General features: G+C 47.9%; 1 protein-coding gene across 1 annotated transcript in view; it reads left to right on the plus strand.

Moving 5' to 3' along the window:
• Positions 1 to 26,072, plus strand: part of LOC144162382 (adhesion G-protein coupled receptor D1-like) — a 42,006-nt gene extending 15,934 nt beyond the window's left edge. The window contains exons 3-9 of the mRNA XM_077692885.1: positions 1,704 to 1,885; positions 10,406 to 10,511; positions 11,134 to 11,293; positions 13,263 to 13,332; positions 15,324 to 15,473; positions 18,402 to 18,579; positions 21,129 to 26,072. Of these exons, the coding sequence (XP_077549011.1) occupies positions 1,809 to 1,885; positions 10,406 to 10,511; positions 11,134 to 11,293; positions 13,263 to 13,332; positions 15,324 to 15,473; positions 18,402 to 18,579; positions 21,129 to 21,344 (957 nt within the window). The 5' untranslated portion in view covers positions 1,704 to 1,808 and the 3' untranslated portion in view covers positions 21,345 to 26,072. The remainder of the gene's footprint in view (positions 1 to 1,703; positions 1,886 to 10,405; positions 10,512 to 11,133; positions 11,294 to 13,262; positions 13,333 to 15,323; positions 15,474 to 18,401; positions 18,580 to 21,128) is intronic.
• Positions 26,073 to 27,309: the final 1,237 nt, after the last annotated feature.

Genomic DNA, 27,309 nt, shown 5'->3' on the forward strand with positions numbered 1-27,309 from the left:
AGTTCGGTATAAGCGACCACCCGAGAAAAGCTAAAGCATTCGAGCTAAAATTGCACCACAGATGCTAGTAATCAAAGCACAACACATTCACTGAAGCAAAACATTATTCAGGTGCGAACAAGGCAGTGAACTTTGGCTATTTCAAGGTGTTGCCGGGCGCGAGCAACCCGTGCTCCAATTTGGACAAATATTGCATGATGCTGTGGTCCCCGCACATAAAAGTGGCAGTGGAAGGGGTCAGTTTTATAGGGGGGCGTGCTAGCGTCACGGAACACTACTACAGTTTCGAGCTGGAAAGCGCCGCAAACGCCGTGGCTCGAGTCTGAGGTTGTGTTTTTGAGCTAAAAAAAGCGATGAACGGCTCATTGTGGGTACACAGCGCAATTATGAAAACTAACTGACTTTGCAATATGGGCTTTGCATGATCACTGGGCATTTTTTTCCCGAGGTGTGCAGCCGTGAAGATTGCAACACAAGTCCTTTGGTGCCCGGTTGTTGACGACACTGCTAATACTACGGTTCGAGTGTGTCGGTCTTTGCGCACCGTCGCGTCCACGCCATTGACCAATGTCTAGGAACAAAATTCAGTGGTCCTACCACGCACTTGGACCGTTTGTATAAAGTCAGATGGGGCGAATCGACCTTGACCGGCTCGAGAAGATCGCCGGGGAAACACCAGCTTGCGTTGACCCGCCATGTTAACAGCCTGACTCGCCGCTGGGTCTGGCGCCTCCGCTCGCCACTTCGCTAAGCGGCTCAAGCTCTTCATGAGCTTCGAGTAATTAGGTCTAGAATACATGCGTTTGCGTTGGGACCAGAAGAAATTTCGAATAAAGCGATATTTCGAGTAAAGCGATTTCGCTATAACGAGGGATTACTGTGACGAACCTCGTTATAACGAAGTAGCATCGGGGCAGTAAATTAGTTCGTTATATCCGATATTCTTTATAGCCATAGAGGTAAAAATCGGTTCTAATAAATCGGCAATCTGGCTCGCGCAACAATCATAGATAAAAAAAAAGCATTGCTATAGGCGTCTAACCCATTATTATCGAGGTAGTCCTTATCTGTCTCCGTGTGGAATTTCAAATTTCTAAACAGACCGGAACGTGAGAAAGTGAAATTACCACAGAACAAAGTTCGTTCGGCAAAACAGGCCGGCCCTCTTATTTACTTGGAGGAGGATGTGGCCTTCGCCTGGTGGCTTTTCACAGTCTGAGCGGAATGAAGTTTTTCGCAGTGTCCACGCAATAAGGGCCTTAAGCTTCTAAAAAAACAGTTGTTTTCCCTCACTTTTTTAAATTTTGCTTTTATTATGCTAGCTGTCGAGCTTTGAGCCTCGCGGGAGCGAAACATTTTTTTCGGTATAGCCGATATCGTGCGGCTCTCTAGGTTTCGGTTTCGTTATAAAAACAATAGGTGTCACTGAAATGAAGCGTGACCAAAGAAACTGCGAATTTAGTTCGCTATATCCAATAATTAGCTATATCAGTGTTCGCTGTAACGAGGTTCCACTGTAGCTACTTTAGTATAGAACAAATTCCACAGACTTTTGGACCTTCTAACAGGTCGTGGTACTGTGAGAAGCTCTAAGGAGCGTGTTCAGGTGATATTTTCTAGTGATTCCTGGCTTGGAGCATCAACGATCTGTTACTGTCCCTTTCACTCTCTGTCTCCGCCTGTGTCATTCTTGGGCCTTGCAGTCTGCCTCTGTAGGGCCGACGGAGGCGTCCCCGGCAGCGACCCCGGGCCCGGACGGGGGAGCCGCTTTGGGCGACGAGGCCGGCCGTGGCGCCTCGCAGTCCGTGATGGTGATACGCATCATGTCCTGCTGTGTCCTTCTTCTGCTCACAGGACTCACTCTCATCGTCTTCCTCACCTCAAGGTTAGTCCTCTTCCTCTTTATCAGGAGCATATTAAACCCGAACGCGTTGCCAAATCACCCTCCAGTGGGGATTTAAAAACTTCTTGCCGCGCGATGAACTGTACCTGCTGGGTAGGTGCTTATTTGTGGAAATGTCAGCGACTCGTGGTAATGACGCAGTAAGCAGTTATAATCGAGAAGAGTGCAACGTAAGCCTACCTGTTGAATGATATCGCCTGTCTTGTTTTGCGCACACTTGCTCCTTCGTCGAGTTGCGGCGAGCTGAAATCAAAATTGCACATCAAAATGGGGGCTGTGCCACTCAGAAGTCATGTTGCAGTTTGCTCTGGGTGGCAGTTTCAGGAGATTACCTCCCACAGCACTCGGAGATCCGCGAAAGAAAAGCGAACAATCTACTTTTTGAATGACTGTAAAGAACGTCCCTTTTAACGTCCAATACTGGCGTAGAATTAAAAAAAAAAACTGGCAAGCCATTTATTATTTAACTTTCCGCCCTCAGCTTTTCCGTTAAAAGAGAGAAAAGTGATATTTCGCACAGAGCAAGGAGTCGACTTGGATAGGAACAGTGTAATAATAGTTATTATTATTATTATTTACAAGATACCTATACATCGCCACGAGGGCATTTTTGTAGGGGGGCATGTAACATGTACAGAACGGAGTAGACAAATACATTTATACATCCATACAGTTTTTTCAAAAGCACTTATTCATATTGGTTAAAAAAAACGAACACCACACTGATTATAAACGGGAAAAAAAAAAAAGATCGTTATTTTGTAGGCAAACCAATTCCTCTGACAGCATATTCCAGTCACAGAGAAGGCAGAATTTGCCGACAACATATTCCAGTCACATAGGACTCTGAATAGTTTTTGTGTGATTGTCAAAAAAAAAAAAAAAAACCTGCACCATCCCTTCTTAAACAAAGTTGAGAGAAGTGCGAAAGCTGAAAAAACGTCGACATTTCGCTGGCAGTGCGTCCAATCAATGGTCAAACCTTCAAAGACCCACATCGCAAACGAAGAACGATCCCCGCGCGACGATTTCTCGCGCGCTGTGTAAAACGCATCTACGGAGGATCTAAATGTGTACCGATACGTGCTTTATGATACAAAGGTAGACAATTGTGCTTCTTCTTCGTGATCGATGCGTGTATGGTCTTATCTGGAACCGCTCCTTTTCCGCGATTTTCTAGTAACCATTTTGACACAATAAAGAAGCCCGGTGTCACTCACGCGCGGTGTGTCCAGACCTTATCAGAGCTTTTTCGTCGACCAACTGTTCTGTTGGAAAATGTAAAACTTTCGCTTTAACCCTGTATAATGCCCAACGTATCGTATAAGATACGCCATCTTTCGGATTTTTTTACTCGCACCTGGTAATTCATACCGCTAAAAAAATGCTCACTGTATCATTTCTGATACCTCCTAAGCGTTTTTCAAAAAACTATACTTCGATAACTGGCCGCATTGATTCCCAAATACAGTTTCAAAGATGAATTCATCCATCGTAAGCGTGCCCGGCGAGTCAACAGTTTTTTTCAGTAAGTGTATGATACACCTTTTGACCGGGTATACGATACACTAAATACCTACTTTATATGTAGATTTACATGTACCTATCTGTAAATGGGTATATGCTACATTATATACCTACAATTTATTTGTAGGAAAGTATATTCTTTCTTCTTATTCGTTGATTATACATTGTGTAAAACTATTACCCTGGAAGAAGAAATTTTTTTCTTGGCGTTTTTTTTCATTTTTTGGGTCATAAAGTATAATGTAATAAAGGTTTAGAATTTTTATCTATTGTTTTCCTTTCTTGGGCATTACAGGGTTAAAATTACTGCCCACATTTTTCAAAGGGATCGAATGACGTTCTAGATTTGGAACTCGCACACAAGAAGTCACCCATGAATGTCGGCAGGATTTTCTGCCGACTTTCTCTTGGAGAAGGAGGAGGGGGCCTGTTGCCTTTTGGGGAGAGAGGGAGAGGCCTAGGAAAGGGCAGTTTTGCTGGTGCGTCTAAGGGGGAGAGGGGGGGCGCAAGCGCCCCTTTTCCCCCCCTGCGGACGCCCATGCATTCGCCCCCAGCATTGCCTGCGCAGAGATGCATTGCACTAGGCTGAATAACTATATAGAGTAATCACTTATGAAAGAACAGCGATGAACCAGAATGCTGCACCTGATTAAGCCTCTAAGCTTGTAGCGACACTACTGCAAATAAAACCTTCAAGGCGCGTTTTTGTTTCTCCGGGGAACTTGTGCATGCTTTAAAACACTGCAGTTGTACCGCAACGTTACGGTGGGCTTGTGCCTTTCGCCGTGGTATACTGATTGCCAAGCGCACAGCGCTAAAGACGACATTGAAAGAAAATGATACACATCTAAGCGCTCACCCAATTTAAAATTTACTGATCGGAATTTAATGGGAAGCGCATTCGGGTCTCTCCCGCAAAGTAAAGTTTCATTTGTATTGATGGCGGTACTTTCTATTTTTTTTACAGCGAATCTGTGAGAGGTCCTTCCTGCCTATCCTCCGTGTATGCAAGATTAAAAAAGAAGAGAACCTCCAGATTCTGCTGCGGAGAAAAACTCACTCCCCCTCCTTCTAACATTAGGGCAGAGGGCGGGCGCTGTTGCCACTTTTGAAACGGGTCCTTTATATACGTCCTGTCTTCAAAAAGGTGCGGCTATGGCGAAATTATTCTGATCATGCGATCAAATGGTAGCTTTCCTGGCCCATAATTTTCTCAGAGGTCAATGCGATCCGTTGCAACGCGAAGGCACTATTACCGTAATTACCCGATTCTAACGCGCACCTTTTTTCCGGAAAAATAGGTAGAAAAATCGCATGCGCGTTAGAATCGGATACGAAACCGAAACTGCCGAAACAACGGAAATTTCGTCCCGCCCATCGCCATCGCCATCTCAAGACGGCGCCAAAGCTTTTAGCAACGATTTTTCGGATGCAGGAAGCATAGGCGCACAAGCTTTTCTATCGGCGTTCACACAAATCGTCACATCGTTCCACTTGCGCACTTGATAACAGCAATGGCAGCTGCGGCTCTCACGCGTTCAAAACGAGTGGTCGGCTGAAGCGTGCGCCTCTGGAGAAGTTCGCACGATGGGCGTGCGAGGCATGGGCCTCGATCCCATCGATCATGTTTTAACGTTCGTTATGAAGTGTGGCATCGCGAACGCGCTTGACGGCACCAAGGACGAGGTGTTGTGGTCAGCGGAGAGCGACAAGTAGTGAGGTGAGTGAGATTACTTCGAGAAATAAATCGCCTGTTTCTCTCGCATTCGTTTTCTTGCTCACAAAGTTCCGTGCGCGTTACAATCGGAAGTGCAAATTTTTTCGGTTTTTTTGCCAGAAAAATCAAGTGCGCGTTAGAATCGGGGGCGCGTTAGAATCGGGGGCGCGTTAGAACCGGGTAATTACGGTATATTGATTGTTCAATTTTGCGTCAGTAGGTTGAGGCCTCGTTTATAAAGCCTCCAAATCGTTTTCAGTTTGTAACTCGCTTGCACGAAGGTGGATGTGTAGCGGAGGTAGGCGGGCGATGGGAGCTTGCGACAACAGGGTGTTACACCTCAAGCCTTGAGGTCTAACATCACCAACTGGAACCCGCAGCCATAGAGTTTCTTACAATTTCCGCTACGGAGGAATCTGGCGCAAGCGTCTCTGCGGCTCACATCAAGGCCGTCTGTGTCGTCATGAGCCTCTACTATGCCGCACGCTCGCCTTACTTTCGTCATTCCCTTGAACGTTCTAGTGGCCGTAAATTCAAACGCAGTATCACGAAACGCCAAAAAAGAGTGTTTTGTTATATAGAATGTAGAAACTAAAACGCGCTGTTATCTCTGCTTTATAAAGGAAGCCATGACATACCACTGCATAGTGAAGAAAGAAAATTTAAAAAATCCTTACGAATCCAAATTTCATGCCCAGTTCAAACCAGAAGCTGTACTCTTCCAATAATCTCCCATGTCGACATGGATTACAAGGCGCAATTGAAACTCTATGCCCGCAGCTAGACGTATGATGAGTATGAAGTTGCTTGGCACCTCGTAAGCTTCAACTTGGAGGTTGTCTATCGTTAAGCCCAAGCACGTGGCGTTAGTCTTGACGCCAGCCTTGGAGGTCTAATATCGTCAACTGGCACCCATTCAGTGTACATGAGTACACTGAATGGGTTACTCATCGTAGACGTTTTACGTCAAGCGTCGTGTACTGGTGGACGTCGTAAAATTTGAAGGCGAAACGTTAGGCCCAAGCTCCCGACAGTTGGCAATGTTACTTTAGCAAAGTCATGCATACCCACGAAGTAACACAGGCTGGAAGTGTTGTATTGGATAACGCTTTATATGCGGTATGTGACCCGCCGCGGTGGCTCAGTGGCTAAGGCGTTGCGCTGCTGAGCACGAGGACGAGGGTTCGATTCCCGGCCGCGGCGGCCGCTTTTCGATGAAGGCGAAAAGCAAAAACGCCCGTGTGTGCGAGATTTCGGCGCACGTTAAGGATCCCCAGGTGGTCAAAATTAATCCGGAGCCCTCCACTACGGCGCGCCTCATCGGCTGCGTTGCGGCGGCGCGTTAAAACCTACAATCAGTCATCAAATATGCGGTATGTATGGAGCTGCAGCGCGCGTTGCGACAGACGCTACCGCACGCCGCACATGCTATCTGTTGGGTTAGCGCCATGTGATCGCGGGGTACAGTGGTTCTATCCCCTTCATGGCGCTAGTTTCACTACCCACGAAGAGGCCATTTATTATTATTATTATTATTATTTTCAAAAATACCCCTTATATATATATATATATATATATATAACTGTCCATCATAGGATGACACTTCAACCGCTTCGAGAAGAATGAGAGTATAGGAAAGGAAAGTGGTGAGAGAGAAGTAAAGGATAGGGTAGTTAGAGAGGAATGAGGGAGGTGGGATGGAGGGGGGGGATTAGAGGATGGTATGTAGGGGCGTTTCCGTTAGGAAAGTGATGAGGGACCGGAATGCTTTCTCTTGTACTGCGGGGTGGGCCTTGGGAAATAGGAGATCCGTGGGCGTTGTGCGATTCAGGCGTAATGAGACGAATGTTGCAAGGAGTTTAGAGCGTGGACCAGAGTATTGCGGGCATTCTAGAAGATGTTGGAGCATCTCTTCAGCTGTGCAGTTGTGACAGCTAGCCTTGTCTGCGAGGACCAGCCTGTGTAGGCGGAAGGCGGACCTGTGGGAACCAACTCGGAGGCGGAGGAGAAGGCCGATTTCGCGGCGGGATAGGCCCTTGTATGGTAGGGGATGGAAAAAATTACGCCCACCTCCCCTCGCGGGAACCCTGGTGTGATGCGACGCTGAGGGGGGTTCAAGCGCAAGCGGAGAGCAACCGTCGACCGAAAGGCCGCCGGAGAGCGGCACACGGTTATATGCGCAGCGCGTCCGAAGGAGAGGAGACCGCGGAGAGAGAGAGTGCCGCGCCTGTGACGCTACACAATCCAACACAATCCACTTTAATCCAATCGAATCCAATCCAATCCAATGCCCCTCGCGAAAGAGTGTTCGCTATCGGAGAGGAGAGGGGGAGAGTGGCTGCGGACAACAACGGACGCACGCGGACAACAACGGACGCACGCGGGAAGGACAGGGCCGCCGACAAGAGATGCTCTGAGTGTCGCATCTAATAGAGGCCGGTTGCGATGCGAGGGTCGGGGTGTAGGGAGGAGAGCCCTCTACGAATGATGAGACGGGCCTCATCTATTCGGGCTACATCAGTGCCGGGGGTCGTGGGAGTATTGTGTCCTTCTTTAGCCAGAGTATCAGCCGCCTGGTTGCCAGGGATTCCGATGTGGGAAGGAACCCACTGGAAGGCGATGTGTTTCCCTTGTTGTTTGTTGAGGAGGAGGGCCTTGTTGAGCAGGCTTTTGATGGCTGGTGTAGCTTTCCTTGGGAGGGCGAGTCTGGAGAGGGCAGCCCTGGAGTCAGTGAGTATGACTGCCTTCTTGATGTCGGGGTCGTTTGAGATTAGGTCGCAGGCAAGGTGGAGTCCTGCAATTTCAACCGTTGTGCCGCATGCGTTAAATTGTAGGTGGCAAAGGCTTCTTGCTCCGGTTGTGGTGATGATGCAGGCAGCTGTAGTTGAGCATCTCCCGTCGAGTACAGAACCGTCAGGGAAAATTTGGGAGCAGCCGTTAAAGTTGTCGTAGAGGCGTTCTTCGGTGTCCTGGCACAAAGCGCAGTGTGAGGCATTTAGAGGCATTGCGTTTGAAGCGACCTCCGGGCAGTGACGTGTTGATCTGAATGGTTGCGGTTAAGTGAGGGGAAGGGCGGGGTCGTACAATTGGAATGGTCTATCCGATTAGGTTTTCGAACTGTGCGGCGATTTTAAATGCAGAGCATTTCTTTAACTCACGATGTCACCCGGCGTTGTCGGCGTTGACTTGCCTCGGCGTCCGCAACAGCCGTTCCAGGTGCGCCCTCTCCCCCACTCCTCCTCTCCCGCATCACGCTACCCTCCTCGCTCTCAACAACAGGTCCGCACCCCTCCCCCTACACTATATAAAAAAATAATACTTACCGGCGCCTGGTTTCGATTCACGACAATGCGGGCGGAACGCAAGGTACATGGTGCTCTACCCACTGCGCCACAAAGCCGACACAGAATGGAAGGTTACGAACGCGCCTTATATCCTTGACTCATTCAAACTACGTCAAGAAGCTGCTGATACAACGCATTCACTACCTGTGGGCGGAACGCGAGGTACATGGTGCTCTTCCCACTGCGCCACAAAACCGACACAGAATGAAAGGCTACGAACGCGCCTTATATCCTTGACTCATTCAAACTACGTCAAGAAGATGCTGATACAACGCATTCACTACAACCAACTCCCCAAACACTAAACGTTAACGCAATACACCCACCCCCTATGCGACGCATTTACTGGAGTCCCCCTCGCGGGGAGATGGGCCCTTTTTCCCATGCGGGAGTGTGGCCGACTTTTGAAGTTGAAGTTGAAGTTTTTTTTTCTGAGTACAGAAAAACGGAGGTGTGTTAGTAGAAGTGTGTTAGTAGAGGTGTGAGGTGTGTTAGTAGAAGTGTGCCGTCTTTTGTTCTGCAGAGTCTCTCAATGTGGTGTAGGGCAGTTTTAGTTGCCAGCAGAGAGAGGGGCCACGATTCCGCTTCGGCGTAGGTTGGGCCAATCTGTGAGCAGCGGGGTAGGGCGAGACAACGCCGGAGGACATTACGTTGACATACGTCAATACTGTTACGGTGGATTCCTGAGAGATTGACGAGGGGGAGGGCGCAGAGAAATGCAGAACCTGCTAGGGCTTGGAAAATTCGAACAACCCAGGGTGGAGGGCACCCTCCCGCTATGAGTTGGGAGGCTACCTTCTGGGTTCGTCGTAATGCGGTAAGGACGGCTGAGACAGCAGGGCGCCAGGAGAGGTCTTGATCAATGAGGAGGCCGAGGTACTTCACCTCTCTTGCCCAGGGGACCTGTTGGCCCGAGACACAGAGGGGAGGAGGACGGCGGTGGCTGGAGAGAGGACCCCGGAGAAATAGGGCTTGGGATTTAGTGGGGGACACGGATAGGCCAAGTTCCCTGAGGCGGTTGGTTGTAGCATTAATTGCTTTCTGTATGGAGGTCCTGAGATCGAAGAGGTTGTCGGGGACTCCGTGGGTACAGAGCGCGACGTCATCTGCGTATATGGAGATGCTGACCGCGCAAGGAAATTCTTCAGGTATGCAGGAAGGGATTTGTGATAGAACAAGGTTAAATAAGAAGGGACTGAGTTTTCTCCCTTGAGGAACTCCGGCGATGACTTTTGTGGGGTTACTAAGCTGGCCGCAGGCTTTAATAACGCCCTCACTAGAGTGTATTATATACGGGGCGGAGTACATGAACAATGCAAACTGAACAATGAACAATGCAAACAAGACTACCAGCATGTCAATAGGCAAAAGAAGTAAATACAGGGGGTGCGAGGCAAAAAGAAATATACAGAAGAAAAAAGCTGGGAAGGGTTCTTTTTAGTGAAGTTAACATACTATGTTAGTGCGTAAAAGTTCTTGGAATTTGGTCGGATCGGTTACAGTTGCAATGTGATATGGTAGGGCATTTCAATCAACAATTGTGTGAGGTATGAACGATTGTGAATATCCACAAGTGCGCCATTTTACACGGTTCACCTCGAAGGCATGGCGTAAATGTACTTTGCTGCTTGTTTGCACTTTTCTAATCAGCATGAGCAAATTAATCACATAGGCATCAGTGCATATGTCTAGCCAACTCTTTTAAGCGCTATCCTCTGGTCCCAATCTCGTTCCTAAGCCCTTTTCACTCTGTCTATTACAAAACCTACTCTCTTCTTCGCAGTCCCATCTCCTGGTATTCCTATACAAAGCCAGAAACTATTAACCAATGCCGTCGTGTATGAACGGAGCAACTGTTATCCAAAAAGAACAGGTTTTATAATCAATACTTCACTCCCTCTGTTCACTTAACAGCACAGGGTTTCCGGACATCGTGGCACAGATCTGCTCCGAGTTCTCCATCATGGCGGCCTACACGTGCGTTCTGATGACCACCACGGACGAGCCCCATCTGTCTGAGGTAGAGGGCGTCAAACCGGGTATTCGTCATGCCACTCGGCCCTCCACCCAGAGAGGTTACCGACTCATGTCCTGCAGGGCGTTGCGGAGGCGCGGGGCACCGCACTTACGTCACCCGTGGATTCGCAAGTTTTCTTACCGCGTGAAATGTGAATCTACTGTAGTGTTGGCAACAATAATGAAATGATAATATGGGAATGGCAACTAAAGAATTAAAATTTGTTAGCTTTACAGCGGAGCTGTATAGCTACCTTCCGGCGGTGCTCGATGTGCGTCCGTCTACGCGTCGCGTCGACAAAAAAAAAAAGTGTCTCAAGTCTCTCGCAAGTGCTAACATCAGCCTCTGCTCGACAAATAAAGATCTATTCTCTCTCTTAGTCAGCTGTAACTCTAAATCTGACGTGGGTAACTTGGAAAAATTACAATGAAATCGGACGCAAAGAAGGCTCCATTTTATAACGCCGAGTTTAATTTACTTTTCATAATTCGTAAGGTCAGAGTGGAGGTTTAAACGACACGGAAATTCCCGCCTGCTGTCCCATGCTCGTACTCTACGCATGTATGGTGACTCTGTTCCTCGGCAGGCAGTGAATGTGAGGGCGGGCGCCTTTTGTGGAACGCAGAAGCAGTGCCTGGCGGCCGCGGTGTGCCTGCAGTTCTTCTTCCTGAGCGCCTTCTTCTTCCTCCTCCTGGAGTCGGCCTACATGTGCAAGCTGCTGGCGCCGTGGGCGCTGCCGGACTGCCTTCCCTTCTCGGCCACCTCCGTGGGAGTCGCCGGGTGGAGTGCGTATGCGCATGCGCCTATACACCGGGCGCCAGCGACGCCCAGTGGGGCTTCCCCCAATCCTTGAAAGATGTAGCAAGAGTTGCATACTACGCTAACACTTGTTGATCGAATTCCCGGGTTGTAAACTAAGGAACACTGGGCGTTCCCGGCCAGAATAGCCACACTTTTGCTGATGCAGTTTAAGGCCGGTTGTTATTAACGGCGTCGACTGGCGATGCTCTGTTTCGCGAAAGGCACAAAATGTATGCCGACGTTATTTGTTGTATTACACTCCCATGTACTTTTTAGTGTTCGTTCAATGAATATCGCCTTCGAACTGTACACTTCTGCGCATGCGCCTGTTTCCTTTTATGGTCCTCTGCATTCTTCTGAGCGCGGATTGCATTTTTTAATAGTGCAATCACTTATTCTGCTCTTACGTTTTTTTGCTGTCCTTGCATGCAATAATCGCACCCACTCCCCTCTGTAACGCCCTACCCGGTCCCTGTGGGTACAAAAATAAATAAATAAACAATTCAATAAATAAATAAATAAATAAATAAATAAATAAATAAAAATTACTCCCATCTTCCCGCGAGGGAACCCTGATGTGATGCGACGCATCAGGGGGGGGAGCGTTTGGACTGACGCTGTTATTGGATTGCGTCAGTCCACTCGCTGAAGGGACTGTCGCTTCCATCACGTCTTCATCGGAAGAATCAAGCAAAGCTCGAAGTCATCACTCGAAGTCACGCGGAGTCCAACGAGAGCGAGCGCTGACTGAACCGCCGCAGCCCGCTACCCGCTTTATATTCACAGCGCCTGAAGGACAGGAGACAGCGGAGGAGAGTCGCGCATGCGCGCACTTGCGCGACGGGAGCGGAGCGAAGCGAGCGAAGCGCGCGCACGCAGCTGTTGTTTATGATAATGAGACGGAGTGAGAGTGTTGCGCACAGCTGTCGGAGAGAAGAGCGAAGGAGAGTCAGGCATGCGCAGGTGGCGTGCTGACGCCGCCGCCGCCGACGCAGGAGGGACATGCCTCAGAGCAAGAGATGCGTCGCATCTAATAAATAAATAAACCCAGGCACTACTGGCGTGACGCTCAACGTTAATTAAACATGTTGATCTGCCACTCCCCGCTCCTAAACCGGCCTAAAAGATGCCAAAGCACCCTCAGTTTTTTATTTAATATTTCTTCAAGGATACTTTCCATGATTTGGGAAAAGAATGAGTAGAAATAAGCTCACAAAAAATGACGCCAGAATTTTGCAAAAACATTTTCACTGCTGGGGCTTGAACCCGGCCGTTCGCGCCATGAATGAATGAAACACTTTTATTTAGTATCAATCAATGGGTTTTTTAAAACCCTTGCTAGGAGTCGGCCAGTATCCCTTGGGACCTGGCGGTTAAAACCCTGGTTCTACCCATCAGGCTACTGAGGCCTGACAGGGAAGGTATTTTAGTAGTTGCTCAAAGCAGCACGAGTGTTCGAAGCAAACTACAGTACATGGCGCCGGGTGCGTGCAAGAAGTGGGGAGCTTGTACCCACTGGAGAACGGAATCTCGCTGTCGACAGAATGCATGCCTACAGTTATAGCTTCCCTTGTTAACTTCCAGACACAAGGTAGGTGTACAGAACATGGACTGACTGCCCATTTTGTGGAAGGTATACTCCAATATACATTCCCCACTCCCCTGCGCCCTCGAAAGAGTGTGTAGTCCACCTTGCGCACAGCATGGAATACCGTATTGCATGTTGCATCATTTACTTCAATCACTGTTAATGCTCCGTACCATGTATACATCCTATACCGCATAAGTTACGTAGCCACAGGAAAGTGATTATTACAAAAAGGCTGTAGGAGATATAGAACTGCGCGCAAGATTCGTCCCCGAAATAACGTAACGCATTCAAACAGCGAATGAAATTTAAAATATATCCGCTTCTGTGCCAACTCATTTTACCCTGGCTCTTGTTCTCTGCAGGCGTCCCGGCCATCGTGACGGGTGTGTCCGCTGGCACCCTTCGGGACAAGTACACGAGGCAGGGGCGAATGTGAGTCGCCACCGTTCTCAGTACTTGAGTATTCAGTGGTTACAGGGTATTTCTCTTTAACCCTTTTGCGGTCCGAAACTTTTACCCACTTTCCGGCTGCCCTAATCCAATCCTATTTCGCCCGTTTCTCGTGCCGCGACAAAAGCAAACACAAAGTGTGCCAGAAAAATTCCCAGGATATTAATTTTTTTAATCTTGCCTGTGTCAACAGAGGTGCTGTATCCACCACCGTCGTGGTCTTCGTCACTCGCTTCTGTTAGAATCACTGTCATCACTATCTGATGGAGGCACGCAATGCTCTTCCTCACTGATGTCATCGTCGCTTTCGCTAAGTGCACCACCGTAAAACGCAGGCGGTGAGAAAGTGACCATGCTTCTCAGCGAACAGCGCGCAAGTGAGAACGCTCTGGGATCAAGAAGGCCCGTTAATCACAATACTATAATAGTGCCTAACAGGGTGCTTTTCCCGCCAATTAAGCTGCACCTTGCACATGAAGAGCTCATCGGTGGGATACAACCGATTGGCTTTATACCAGCCCACCCCTGGAATGTTACTATTACCCCTTGCGACGTTCTCCACCAGTGATGCGTTCCTGTGAATGCACGCGCGCGAGCATAAAGCGGTGTGCCTTAATACTTTCCCCGCGCACGTATAAACCCAAGTTGTTGTGTCTATTATGTACTTTTTTATGCTGCTGTCTCAGTTCCTGACACATAGCAGGAGTGGATACAAATGTTCAGCACAAAGAACAAAAACGTTCAACAAACCACATGTTATTGTGGCTCCGGTCTTTTCGGTACAGGATGACTCGTTACAGGGCGTTTCGGTACGGTCTTTTCGGCACACGGACGTTTCGGGACACAGACCCATGTTATTGAGCTTGTTGAAACTTTTTAGTGTTGTAAGTTTGCTCTGTTGACAAACAATTAACAATACCGATAATTTTCTGTTAGGAAGCTTTTATGAAACTCTCTGCTGTTTCACATTCCGCCTCATCATGCCCGCCTACATGAAATTAGCTTTTCGAACTTATCTGCCGAGAAGAACTATTTACTAAACATTTTTACGCTAGATGACCGGATATTGTAGCTGCATCTAGTGTATAGCTGCCACTCTATAACGAATTTTTACTATAAACATTTTGGATTTAAAATGCTAGAATGGGCAGTCCTTGGTCATCACACCAATCAGTCGGTGACCCTCCGAAGCACCCCCAAACCCCGGAATAAAACAGTATTGGCGGTGCAGAAAATTTTTAAAAAGCGCTGAGCACAGAAATATCGTTCATCTGATAAAAGTGAACATCAAGGAGAAACAGCTAGCTGTTTTATTTCCTGCTGTGCAGGGCTCGTGTTGGCTCCCACTGCTTGAAAGCACAGCATTAGATGCTGTTCACTCTTCTAGCTAACACGGACGTGGGTTCGATTCCCGACCTCGGCGGTCGCTTTTCTGATGGAGGCGAAAAGCGAAAGCTCCCGTGTGTTGAAGATTTCGGCGCACGTCAAAGATCCCCAGGTGGCCAAAATTAATCCGAAGCCCTCCACTACGACACGTCTCATCGCCTGGGTAGCATCCGCGCGTTAAACTTCATATTTAATTAATTAATAATTCTAGCTAACACCTCAAAAATACTTCGATTGGTGTGAAAACTACTGAACTTGAATACCTTCTTAGCCATCACTCCTCCCCTGTCGTCTGCTTAGTCGCCGCCTGCCAATCATTGGCTACCGGCTGGGGCGATCAGTGATGCAGTGCCTCGGTGAGCCGGCCTTGCTAGGACACCCGATGCTAGGACACCCGATAGGACACCCGATGAGCGTTAACCTCAATGAGCGTGAATAAAACCACGTGACTTCAGCCTTACTTCTCCCAATGCGCCCGTGACCACCGGGGCGTCTCCTAAGCTTTTCTTTCCTCCACACCACCAATATTCGCTACGAAAATGGAGGCGGGACTTCCGGCTTACCTACCCACTTCCGCGCATGCGCAGCTGCTGGCTGGACCTGTCTGAGCGGACGTCCTACACGACCACGGTGCCAGTGTGCGTGTGCGTGGTGCTGCAACTGCTGTTTTTGACGGCCGTGTTCTTCTGCCCTCGTCCTCGGAGGAACCTCTCAGTGAGGCACTTCCACAAGGCCAGGTGAACAACTTTTGAACTTTTATCACCCAGCCAATAGAGAGTTTTAGCATAGCGGGCTCCGTCCGCTAACGCTACGGCGGCGCGGCAGGCGAAAATTTGTTCCGGTAGGGGGGATTAGTTCCGCGAGCCAGCCTTCGCTATGCCCGCGCATTCCTCCCCATCCTTCTCAACCTCCTCACCCTTCCCGCGCGCGCATGCGCAGTAGGTTCCCGCTATCCCTCCGCCGTAGCGTGGGCCTCCGCTAGCCGCTATGCTAAAACTCTCTCATTTTGAAGGTCACTCAAGCCGATGCGTTGAGCCGTTATTTAGCAGTTGTCTATTTCAATATTCAGTTGAAATCTGCAGAGTAAAAAAAAAAAAAGTTTAGTTTCTAAATGTTGCAGCAAGAGAAAATTCAAGGAACCTTTCACAGTCGCATTAGGGACTGATGACGTCACACAAAGTTTACAGCGCAATTTGACGCAGTGTTCAAACTGTTTGGTGGTTGATGTTGACTTTTTCTTTCTTTACGCGCACTTTGCGACGGTAAACGCGCTAACCAATTATTAAATCTTTCTCCCAGAACAGGAGAATACCAGGTATTGTCTTTACACGATTTGAACGCGATGATAAGTTTAACCAGGAAAAAATCGGAAAAATAGTTTCCACCGCGCAAATGTAAAAGGCTTGACACCACGTACCTAGCGGAAAAAACATTTTGTTTCACGCACACAGCTGTGGGTGGAAAATTCCCTCGCGCTATGCTAATGGCTTATCCAACTGCAGCCGGCATCATAACTGTAGCAGGGTACTTTTAAAAGGTTTGTAATCTCAAGTGCCTTGGTCTTCATAGTTTTAGTTGTGGGGGCCCGTTGGTTCGATTGCTGCTAATTTATGAATTCCACCTGGGAGTCTTCAAGTTCTCGAAAGCATCTGTTGTCAGGGCCGGTGAAGTCTTGCATAAAAATATGGCACCGCTTTGGCTATCCATGAAGAGAGAATACAACTTCGTTTAATTTGAAAGAACTAGGATTCAGTATCTCACTCAGCTCTAGTACAGCCACAAAAGATGTTTTTTAATGAAAAAAAAAAGCAAGAAGTATTTAAAAACTTTCAAATTTTGCGCCACAGTGACGTGTTATGAGCAAGAATGACGTCATACGGCCCAACAATAAAACATAATTTTCAGTGCGTTAACAGCACGTTAGCATTCATGTGATGCGGTCAAATGGAACTAGAGGCCCCATTACAGACGTCCAGTCATTTGTCGTCGCGACACGTCAGTTAGGCGGCCGCCAATCGCACAAACAAGGTTCCGTGACGTCATAGAAAAGTTGCGGGAAATTGGCTAGGGGGTCGCGACTGCTTCACACGTTTTCTTTAATATCTCCGTTATTTGTTCGAAGATTGCGATGATGATTGGTATCATTGTTATCGGGGCTAAGCAGCCTTTCTAATAAACCCAACTTGTATTTTTTCTTCATGGCTTCTTTAAGTCAATGGCGTACTCATGTCTCCAGGACTCCCAGTGTGCTTGGTGCTGCTGGGAAAAACGAGGGGATAATTGCCGCTGCAGAAATATGTACAACAGCTGGCTAAGGTATACATATTGAGGAACGGGGGCACCAAAGTTTACTCACGTGAGGCTGATTCATTGGTCTAGATTAGATTGAGTTGGATTTGAGGAGAAGTTCGCGTCCGTGACAATGCTGCTAGCCGCTTTGACGCCTATTTGGGCTTTGAGCCCGATTGTAGCGTGCACACAAATTGGAGGACGACTTTTAACAAAAAACGTGCGCGTTAGAATCGTGAAAATGCAGTAAGGAAACATAATCAAGACAGTTGAAGACCCTTATCCCGTGAAGAGAATGCACGTAAATTAACGTACAAAAACTCCCACCTCCCCTCGCGGGAACCCCTGTGTAGATGCGACGCATAGGGGGTTCACGGCACGTTTCCATTGAAGGCAGCGTAGGACAGCGGAAGAACGGCGCTGGAACGATGGAGCGGAGCGGCGCAGGCACCGCGTTTTATAGCGCGCATAACGGTGAGGGGACGCGCCGGCGCCAGTGCGTCTGCCGCGGCTATGACGCAACACCATCCAACACAATCCAAATCCAAGCCAATCCAATCCAATCCAATGCCCCTCGCGAGAGAGTGTTCGCTATCGGAGAGGAGAGGGGGTGAGCGGCGGAGAGCGAAGCTGGCACGGCGAGGAGAATGGGGGAGGGGTGGACGCCGACAACAACGATGACGCCGACGCCGGATGCAGGGACAAGGCGGGTGAATGAGATGCCTTCGCATCTAAAAATTCTCAACATGGCGTACACGTTTCAGGCTTCAAGCTGGTAAAGTATGTAAACAGTTTTTGTAAATCTCTCCGGTGTACTTTTAAAAACGCATTTCCGGCGCCTGTAATTTTATTTCATGGCGAAGGGCACGTTGCCGTGATAACGCGCATTTAAAGTCACTTCGCTCTGTGTGAACACAGGATACGCACGTCCAACAAAGCTGGACTGCTAGAACAGTACTTCGCACGAACCAACACACGCTTCAGTGATTGATTGAAGACACGTTTATTCCATTTTCTTGCGCTTGAGCGCTGCTATGGATAGATGGGTCGGTAGGGGATAGGTAGGGAAGGGGAAAGTGGGAAAGGACACACTAGCGCACACTGCACAATGTGGGTCAACACTATTTTCCTTCTTTTTTCTGGACAAACACCTTTACTGAATTACCAGAAGAGAGAGAGAGCAAGTTTTGCAGGTGACACCACTTTTTATGCCACCAAATGCCACCTGGCAACAGTATACTACATTTCGCTCTGGATCAAACTCGGTTTACATCAAATCTAGATATACATCGAATTTCCTTCAAAGCCACTTTAAATTCCACTGTTAATTCATGTTTAAACGCAATTGTAACCCAGTCTGGGCCTCGCGTTCGCAGGACGCAAATGTCGTCCAAGTGGACTTCCCTCATCCTGCTGATCACCACGACCCTGTCCTGGGCCAGCGGCGTGGCGGCGGAGCAGCAGAGGTCGCGGGGCCTGTACATCTGCTTCTCCATCTCCAGCATCATGCTGGGGGTCTTCATCGTCACCCTCAGGATCACCAGCGAGGACCAGGTACAGTAAAGAGGCCACCAAAAAGGCGTACAGTCATTGACAAATGCAACGCGATCATAAAAAAAATTCCTGGGCCATCTCCACTAACGTGAAACCTGGGGAGGAACGAAACATGCAGTGTATGAGTGTGTTCAAAGATTGTAATTCTCTCTTTTGCCACATGGCGTGCGCTGATTGGGCGCTGTATAAGCGCCAGGGGGAGGAGGCGCAAATGAGCGCTTGCTGAGGCGGTGGCGCCCTCTATTGCGTCGAACCGTATTTAAGCAATTATATGAGAAACAGACTGGCTGCAAGTTATTTCCGTGTCACACGCCGCAGCATACTAAGAAGTATGCCTTACAGGAGAAAACCTGGCGTTTGAAACCGATTTATGTTATTAATGCAATTAAATCCTCATTAGTCCTCCATTCTAAATTAGCTTAGGTCATGTTAGTTTATTTTGAACCGGTTTCGTTCATTATAAACTAGTTTTTTGACCATAGTTTGACAATTGATTTACAGTGACGACATGAGACGACGACAGGAGACGACGACAGCCCGAGCCCCTAAAGGTGCTTCGTCCCTAATATGAAGCAAAACACACGAACAGCGCGATTTCCTTCCATGCAAGTCAAATTGGCGCGTGGTCTAATTATGATAACAACGTTAGGAAATGTGGCTTTCCAAATATACCGATATGGCGCCATTATTGGAGCTCCGTGAACAGTATTTTTCAATTTCGCCTGTTCTGGTTCACATTTTCGTGTTCGCATTTCATTTGTTCATGACTGCGCATCTTTGTTATTGCGAAGTTTTTAGATAACTCGCCTGGTGAAAAATCCGGCATCTCTGGCACAACTCGAAGACTAAAAACGGTGTAACTGGGTTGAAAAGAAAATTCCGCAGATTTGGATGGTATTCGAACTGTGGGCTTCCGGAATGCAAAGAGAGCATGTAACTCCAACAGCTCGGGCACTGTAGCTGACTGAAGGTGTACCTAGTGAAGGTGTTGGAGCCTTCGACTTGGAAACATGAGTTAGAAACGTGCACCGAGGCATACATGAAGAATTAGTGCATCCCAACTACACAAGTAGCAATTACGCTGGTAACACAGCATGTTCGCACTAAATATCCTCTTTGCTTGGCGATGCAATGTTTTTAAAGCAGTAGGCGCAAAAAGAACCGGAGATAATGGAAACAATGAGAGAACACGTTCGGCGATCGGTCACTACGGTTTCCAGTGCTTTCAAAATGACTACGTCATTAGGCGTGCTTAGTCGCCCTCGTAATTTTTAATTTGGAAAAGAAGCCGACCTTTGACAGCTTGGTTACTTTCATTCTGGATCGGATCAATGTAATTTCCACCAAAAAATATCTCTAAACCTCTAAAATTTGAATCCACACACGTCAGTATTGAGGTCATGAAAGGTGTAGCAAATACAGTTCAACTGGCTTGTTATATTGTGCTAGCATCCCAGCTGCGCGGTCAAATAGAACTAGAGACACAAATGAGGTGGCAATATCATGTTTATCCGCGGTAGCTTGGGTCAAAAGCTTCCAATCACACGAACTAGTTCCGATGATGCCAGTGGGTCAGTTCGAGAAAGTTGCCGCTGGGTTATTAACAACCTTCTCCCCGCACGTGCCGGCGTTGCACTGCCACATTTTGCGTTTACTATAGCAAAAACCAACCCAACGGGCGTCCTTAACTAAAGGAACGCGGGTGCTGCCGGTTAATTGCGTATATTTTCGCTCAAACGTGCCTATAGTTTTTTTGCGCTAAACCACGGGAAGATGTATGACAAGCGCCAGCGCTTCACTGGCTTTCGAAGCCTCTGGGGTACGCCGCGAACAACAGCGTTACCCCGGGCCGCCGCCTTGGAGCTCGATATACTTGGGTCGAGCGAGCGAGCTGGGGAGCGCCTAAAGTGCTCTGCACTTAAAAAAAAAAAAAAAGGCGCACATCCTATACTACATGGTAACATTTGGAGCCGCTAATCGGGTATGTTACTGGTATTGGGCCGATTGCAAATCGCAAATGGGAAGTGTCCCCACTACCTGAAGTTTCCGGTCAGCCCTCAGCAAAAGTAACATTGGGGAACCAAGCGTCTCCATGACAACCGAGCGCATCCACCCAACAGGGACCAGCTGCAGTCCCGGTGAAACTGCGAGCTTCCGCCAAACGCGAATGTCTGTTCAGACAGAGGTGCTTGAGGGTTTGGAAGTCTGATCGCGTTCTGCATCGAAAATGTCCGAATTAGCCGAAAAAGGTCCAGAAGGCATTTTTGGCTTTTCAAGTGAGCGATGTTCGTGTAAGTGAAGGCTGGAGTTTCGGGAGAGCTTATCGCAAATAATGGGTGCAAAAGATCAATATGATGACAATGGATGGGACAATGGCCACATCGATGATTGACGCACTTTTTAAGAAACTATCATTACTGTACCGCCTTACTAGGGCGGATAAATTTATACACAGAAGACGCGAAAAGATCTGGATGATTTTGGAACTGCTATTTCTGTTGTTCCTTAAATTGTTTCGTGGATAAAACTCTTTCTGGCCAACGTTGCAGGTTCGAAAGCGACTGATGACGAAGGTCGGACTGAGCAACGCTGTTGGGGACGTTCCGTCCTCAGCGCGGTCGTCTGTGCTGAGCTGGTCACGTGACAGCCTGGCCAGCAGCAGAAACAGCTTCACGGACAGCAGTGCGCCGAACAGCGCCTCCGCCCTCGCCACACCGGATGGCGCCATACAACAACTCAAGGTCTTCAACCCTCCTTTCAAGTAGCAGAGATGTGGCCTCCTTGGTACCCAAAATCACTACACGCAGTGTCTGCGGTTCGCGGTTGTTGTTGAAAAACTATTTTGAGCCCTGTGATGTGAGAGTGCTCCCTCATTCTAAGAAACCATGGGACATCCGTGCTAAGTCGGCAGCACAACCCACCAAGTGCAAACTTCGACATCTCAGCGCATCAACGTTTCCGCTCGGCTACAACAACGTTTTCAGCAGGACCCATGCTTGGAAGGCGTGTGCGAGCTGTTCAACATGGTGACTCTCAACACTGATCAAGCCCGCGGGCCGTAGTGAACTGCTGCAGTAAAAATTTAAGCGGCAACCGAAATGAAGAGATGTCATGAACATCCTTGAGAGATCTCCGTGCACTCTCTACAAAAACCCTGGTGAAAAATTACCCTTGTCAACCTTCTGCAATGCTGCCTGCACGTCGAGTTGTCCAGTCATGTTTATTCGGAAATTGACCATGAGGTGACTGCCTTCGTGCACAATTTACGCAAACTACCTCGCAGCGCGCGAAAGTGCACTCACCCGGTACCAAAATTTCCCGAAAGAACCGACGGTTCGGGTCTAACACGGCAGGTGTCCGTCATTAAATGTCGGTTAAGGAACGTTGCAGTAATCGCAAGTACCCGCTGCTTGAAGGCCTTGACTTTAACAGTGACCGTACACGAATTTCCCCCGCTTTTATGCAACATGTAAGTGAATATTACAGAATTTAAAAACCATATGCCGTTTGTTCAGCGGTGGACGCTGGTGGTCCTTACTACTTTTTCAACTTTTTTGTGGCGGAAGCTCGGAGGACGCCTGAATTTCAGACATTGCGCTGCCCGTCAACACGAAATACAAGACAGTCGCCCAAATATATCTTCAATGCTACGCCATCGTCACAGTCAAGCAGCCTTGAAGCAATCTTGCTGATAACTAATTTTCGCTTCACAAACTACTTGCAGCACTGACTAGAAGGCGACAGTAGACACCAGTTTGTATGGAAAACGGACGCAGTGGCATCAGCCAATGAAGAAAGGACCAGATACCCAGATAAACATACCTCACAATGGCGTTCACCCATCTGCTTCCATCATAAAGCATGTGACGCACTTCTGCAAAATGTGGTCAGCACCTGTGTAACATCGCAGCCAAAGCAACCTTAAGGAGTGTTAGAGAAAAGCACACAATTCTGCTCTTCGTGATTGCAGGGACCTTATTAAGCAGCATCGTTTCGGGTCAAGTGACTCAGTGTGAATCCTGCCTCGCCTGCCATTTCAAGACCGGATGGGATGCGCCGATAGCAGTGACGTCACCAAAACGCGATAGCTACGAGGGGAGAGACAAACTAGTTGAAAAAGCAACGAATGTCTGTGAGACAATCATTATGCACCATAGAATTGTTTTTTTAGGGTTACGAGGAGATGTATACGACTTCACTTTATCCCAAAGCATGAAACCGATATTCATTGAAACTTTGTAGGGCCTCTGAGGACTCTAATGCATTTTTTGTGTGTGTTCGCGCAATTTGCTTAAAGTCCCGGTGTTCGCGTAATTTGTTTAAAGTTGGTCCACAGGTAGTATAGTAGCACGGGAAGGCTTTGTGGTATCGCTACTCGGTTGAGAAACTCGAGCCAGGCGCGATGTCCTGCGCTGTTCTATGTTGGTCGCTTGTTCTATGTCCACTGTTCCGGAGCACCATCACTTGTGGATGGCGATTTGTCACGATGACACCAACTTGCGACATCTAAAGGACTTTGAGGGAAAAAACAATCTTTGCTTCAAGAAAACATAGCAATACAGATTCTCCGCGCAGCCAATGAGTGCCCTAGCGACAGGTCGGTGCGGACGCAAAGTTTGTTGGAACTACCCAGACATGACAGAACACGTGCTCAGCGCAAAGTGCGAATGCTCTGAAGTTTCGTGTTGTACAGTTTTTAGGACTTCGTTTTTGGGCATGGTTATTACAATTTACTGTGATGCGTGGTGCCAGCATTTTGTTGTGCTTCACGGCTGTATGTTCTTGTGCTACTTGTTCTGAGACAGTTGTGTGTGACATCACCGAAGTTGTGCGGGAACTTTAGTGTGTGCTTGCCACGCGTGTTCGTTGCTGCAATCCAGACGTACTCGCCCGTTTTTTCGCTGCGGTTGAACACTACACAGTGAGTGCCGAGTGACATCGGATGATGGATTTTTTTTTATCCCAAGTGCAGAACACAAGGTGAGATTTGTGTTTGTGTGTTTGGTACGTTGACGGTGTGAGTGAACATATTGCAGGAAGAAGGCGAAGACTGGTGGTGACTTAGTATACTGACAATTTGTAAGACAAATTGAATGGATAGTCGACCAAAACTACTCTTATTGTAGACAGTCAAATGCTCTTGTACTCTTCCCACTGTGTCGTACGTTTGCACACCCCGGTGATGTGGGGTCGTTTATTTTCTAAAAACACGAACGTCGCTTAGTTTTGTGTTGCTGTTTGCGTGATATGAAAACTGCGCGGTGATATTTTTATCGGGTCTGCCGTCATCTTCTGTCGCCATGTTACGGCACCCAAATCGGCGTAGCAGTAATATTCTTATGATGGCAGTCGCTTCTGTAACAGCACCAAACAGCGGCACCCATTCTTTAGTTGCCCACGGAACAAGATGAGAAGTACTCAGAGCTCTTGCGTCGACAATCATTTGAGCGTGAACGAAAAATACCCTAGGATCATGAAGTTCCTTCCATGAATATGTATGTGTGAAATATTGCCCATGGTATAGACAAACGCAGTTTTGCCGGGCCGATACAGAACAACTTTACTAGAAAAAAAAAGAACCCAAAGAATTAAACGTCGAACATTGCAAACACTTTAGGATTATCAAAACGCGATCCGTCTCAGCGCGGGATATCCAGATATGTCTGGAATCCCTTCCGCACCGAAAGCCGATGCTGACAACTGTGCTCATTCCAGTTTCTACGTTATCAAAATCGCGTCATGAAAATGACAGCAGGCAGGTGTCCGTAGGCCTGTATAAAATTAGTACTGACTGTCCATACGTGTCAGTGGAAGCCCGCGTAAATGTCGCCGGTAGACAGAATGACGCGTACGCGAAGAGAATGAATGAATGAAACAAATCTTTATTAAAACAACAGGTGCAGTGGCATCAGCCAGTGGCATCAGGTGCAGTGGCATCAGGTGCAGTTGTTAGGGCACCCGCCCGGTGGAGGGGATCCCTAGTCTGGGATCCCCTGGCTGCGGCTGGCTGCGCGGGCCCTTTGCACCAGGTCAAGCTGGAACGTAGGGTCCTTGCTGGTCAACCGCGCCGTCCACTGTTGTATAGAGGGGTTGGGGATTGGGTGCAGGTCCGGTGTCTTTTGGTACTCCCACACCTGACCGGGCGCTGGGCAGTAGTGGCAGGTGGCTGGATAGTCTGTCGGATAAATGGCATGAAGAAGGGTACGGTGTGGATACGTGTTAGTTTGAAGTCGTCTGAACGTTGTTACTTCATCCCTTGTGAGTTGGTGGTGTGGAATGGTGAAAATTTGCCGTTTGTGTCGGTAGTCCGCCAAGATATCTGTGTAGCGCAAGAGAGGTTGCGGATTAGGTGGATGAGGTAGTGAGAGAACTTCTGTTGTGGAACGCCGTTGAGGCTGCTCGCCAAACACGTGCGTGGTACGGCGAAAGCGTTACATAGCTCTTCCTTTAGTGGGAGAGATGGGACGGAGAGAAAAAAAAAAGGTAAAAGTGGCAAGACGCAATGTTGGTTTGTCGTCACCAGCTTCAAAGTACGTCTGGAACAACCTAAGGTCGAGTGTTGCTGTGGGCGCCGCGGTCGATAGGACGCACTGAACGGGGGGGATGAGCGCGTAATTTGAAACCAGATCCCTGCACCTCGGCACTGCCAGAGAGGCTCGATGAGAACCGGCTTTTGTTTTCTCTGACTCAGCCCAATCCATCATCGCTAACCGCTGACAGCCGTTAAAACATGCGGATGGATAATGCGCAACCCAAGAACACTTCCTGCTTCTCCACGCTACGGGCTGCGAGTTTCTGGCCACGGAACTTTCTCCCCTTTATTGCGAGCACTTTTGTGCATTCGGTAAGGTCCGCGGGATGGCGCCACTGTCATGGACTCCGTGAAAGCAGGCTATCGCGAAGTCCATGAACGTAATACAACCATCTTAACAGTCGAGTATGGGGTCGATCGACGTTCTCTAAGCCCCAACGCAGATTAGCGCATGCGCGTTTTATTCACGGCTTGCGTACACTTACTGATGTCATTCCCGCGGTTCGGGAAAACACACAGGAGGATAATAAACACTGGGGAATCCTAAATATTTTCCAGAAACTCAGGTAACCTAACAGGCCACTTGCTGTTCGGACAGCTGTCATTCCAAGTTTTTTGGGGATATAGACGTGCAATAATCCCTGTTTAAATTTGTTTAAATGCTTTGCTTGTGGTTTGTATGTTGTTGAACAGCCACCAGTGGAGCTACGTTGTTCGAGGTTTGCAATTGTTAGTACTGCTTTACACATTTTCTTGTTGCTCTTGTTTCTAGTAAACACATTTGTATGTACTACACCACCAGTAGTATGAACGACAACCTATAGTGCTGTCGTACAATGTTTTTCTCTGGCCTTGTACAGCGGAAAAGTGCCTTAGAAGAGAAGAAAATAATAGAATAGCGCCTACAGACGACGTTGTAAGCACTTACGAACTCTTTTGTTATGGAAATAAACATTACGAAATCTGCGATAAATAACAATCGTTCTTAAATAAATGCATGTGCCTATGTGGCCTTGCATTACCTCCTTCACTAAACAAATTTCTTTTAGCAGTTTCAGTGTAATCTAGATTTACTGCTGACAAGTCGCAAGGCGCGCTAGAAAAAAAAATGACCGCTCGATACACCACGGGAACAGATGATTCTACCACGCCAGTAGTGGTACGTTGCATGAAAGTCATTTTGTAGCGTGAGCCACACTGGCCGAAGTTGAGCAGTTTTGCGTAGCTCCTGGAGAGCCGTGCTGCGCATGCGCGAGGAGCAGTGCCGTCTCACACCGCACAGCTGGCGCGCCGGAGCAGCCGCCGCCGCGACTGGATTGGATTGTATTCGATTGGATTGCATTGGAAATCGTTTTAGCAGCAGTAAGTATGATATTCAAGATAATCCTAGACAACCAGGAAAGCTAAGAATAACCAGCTGAAACTTAGCTCACGCTACGTATATCATATATATATATATTGGCATAGCCGAGCTAAGCCACTGCTAATTTTTGTTTCACGATGTAAAAGATTACATACATGAAAGGCTGCATAAACTGAGCTAGTGCAGTGTACGAGCTACGTGCACATGGAGGCAACAAGCTTCGTCAAAGCTCGAATTACGCGTATATATGTGCACATATGTGTACACTTATAACGTTGTACTATGCTTACCCATTCTCCCTCGCACAAATATGCCTTCCGAGTATATTTGTTCGATGATAAGACTTTCAAGCGCCAAAATATTCAGACAAACGATGTACAGGACAGAGACGTCCGCTATGTCTCTGTCCTTTACGTCCTTCGTCAACGTATTTTGGTGCTTGGAAGTCTTTTCTTTGACCACCAATTGATTCGTACCCAAACGTTGCCAAGTTATACCTGTTCGACCATGGCAATGATCCGTCTCTTTTACTGTCACATGCTGCTGAACTAATCCTGAGCTTATGGACGGTAGGATCCTAACTAATTTCTATAATAAAAAAATTCACGCATATCCACGAAGTGAATCATGACGAGTGGGCGAAGCACTGGGGATCGTTCTTATCGTAAATCACCCGTGATAGTGCTTACTGCTGCTAAAACAATTTCCAATCTGATCCAGTTCAATACAATGCAATTTAATCCAATACATTTCAGTAGAATCCAAATATCCAAATCCAATTCAATCCAATCCAATCCAATGCTCCTCGCGCATGCGTAGCATGGCTAAGGTGGCT

This window comes from Haemaphysalis longicornis, unplaced genomic scaffold (assembly GCF_048455015.1).
Source record: "Haemaphysalis longicornis isolate Haplotype H1 unplaced genomic scaffold, Haemaphysalis longicornis Haplotype H1 scaffold_12, whole genome shotgun sequence".
NCBI classification, from domain to species: domain Eukaryota; kingdom Metazoa; phylum Arthropoda; class Arachnida; order Ixodida; family Ixodidae; genus Haemaphysalis; species Haemaphysalis longicornis.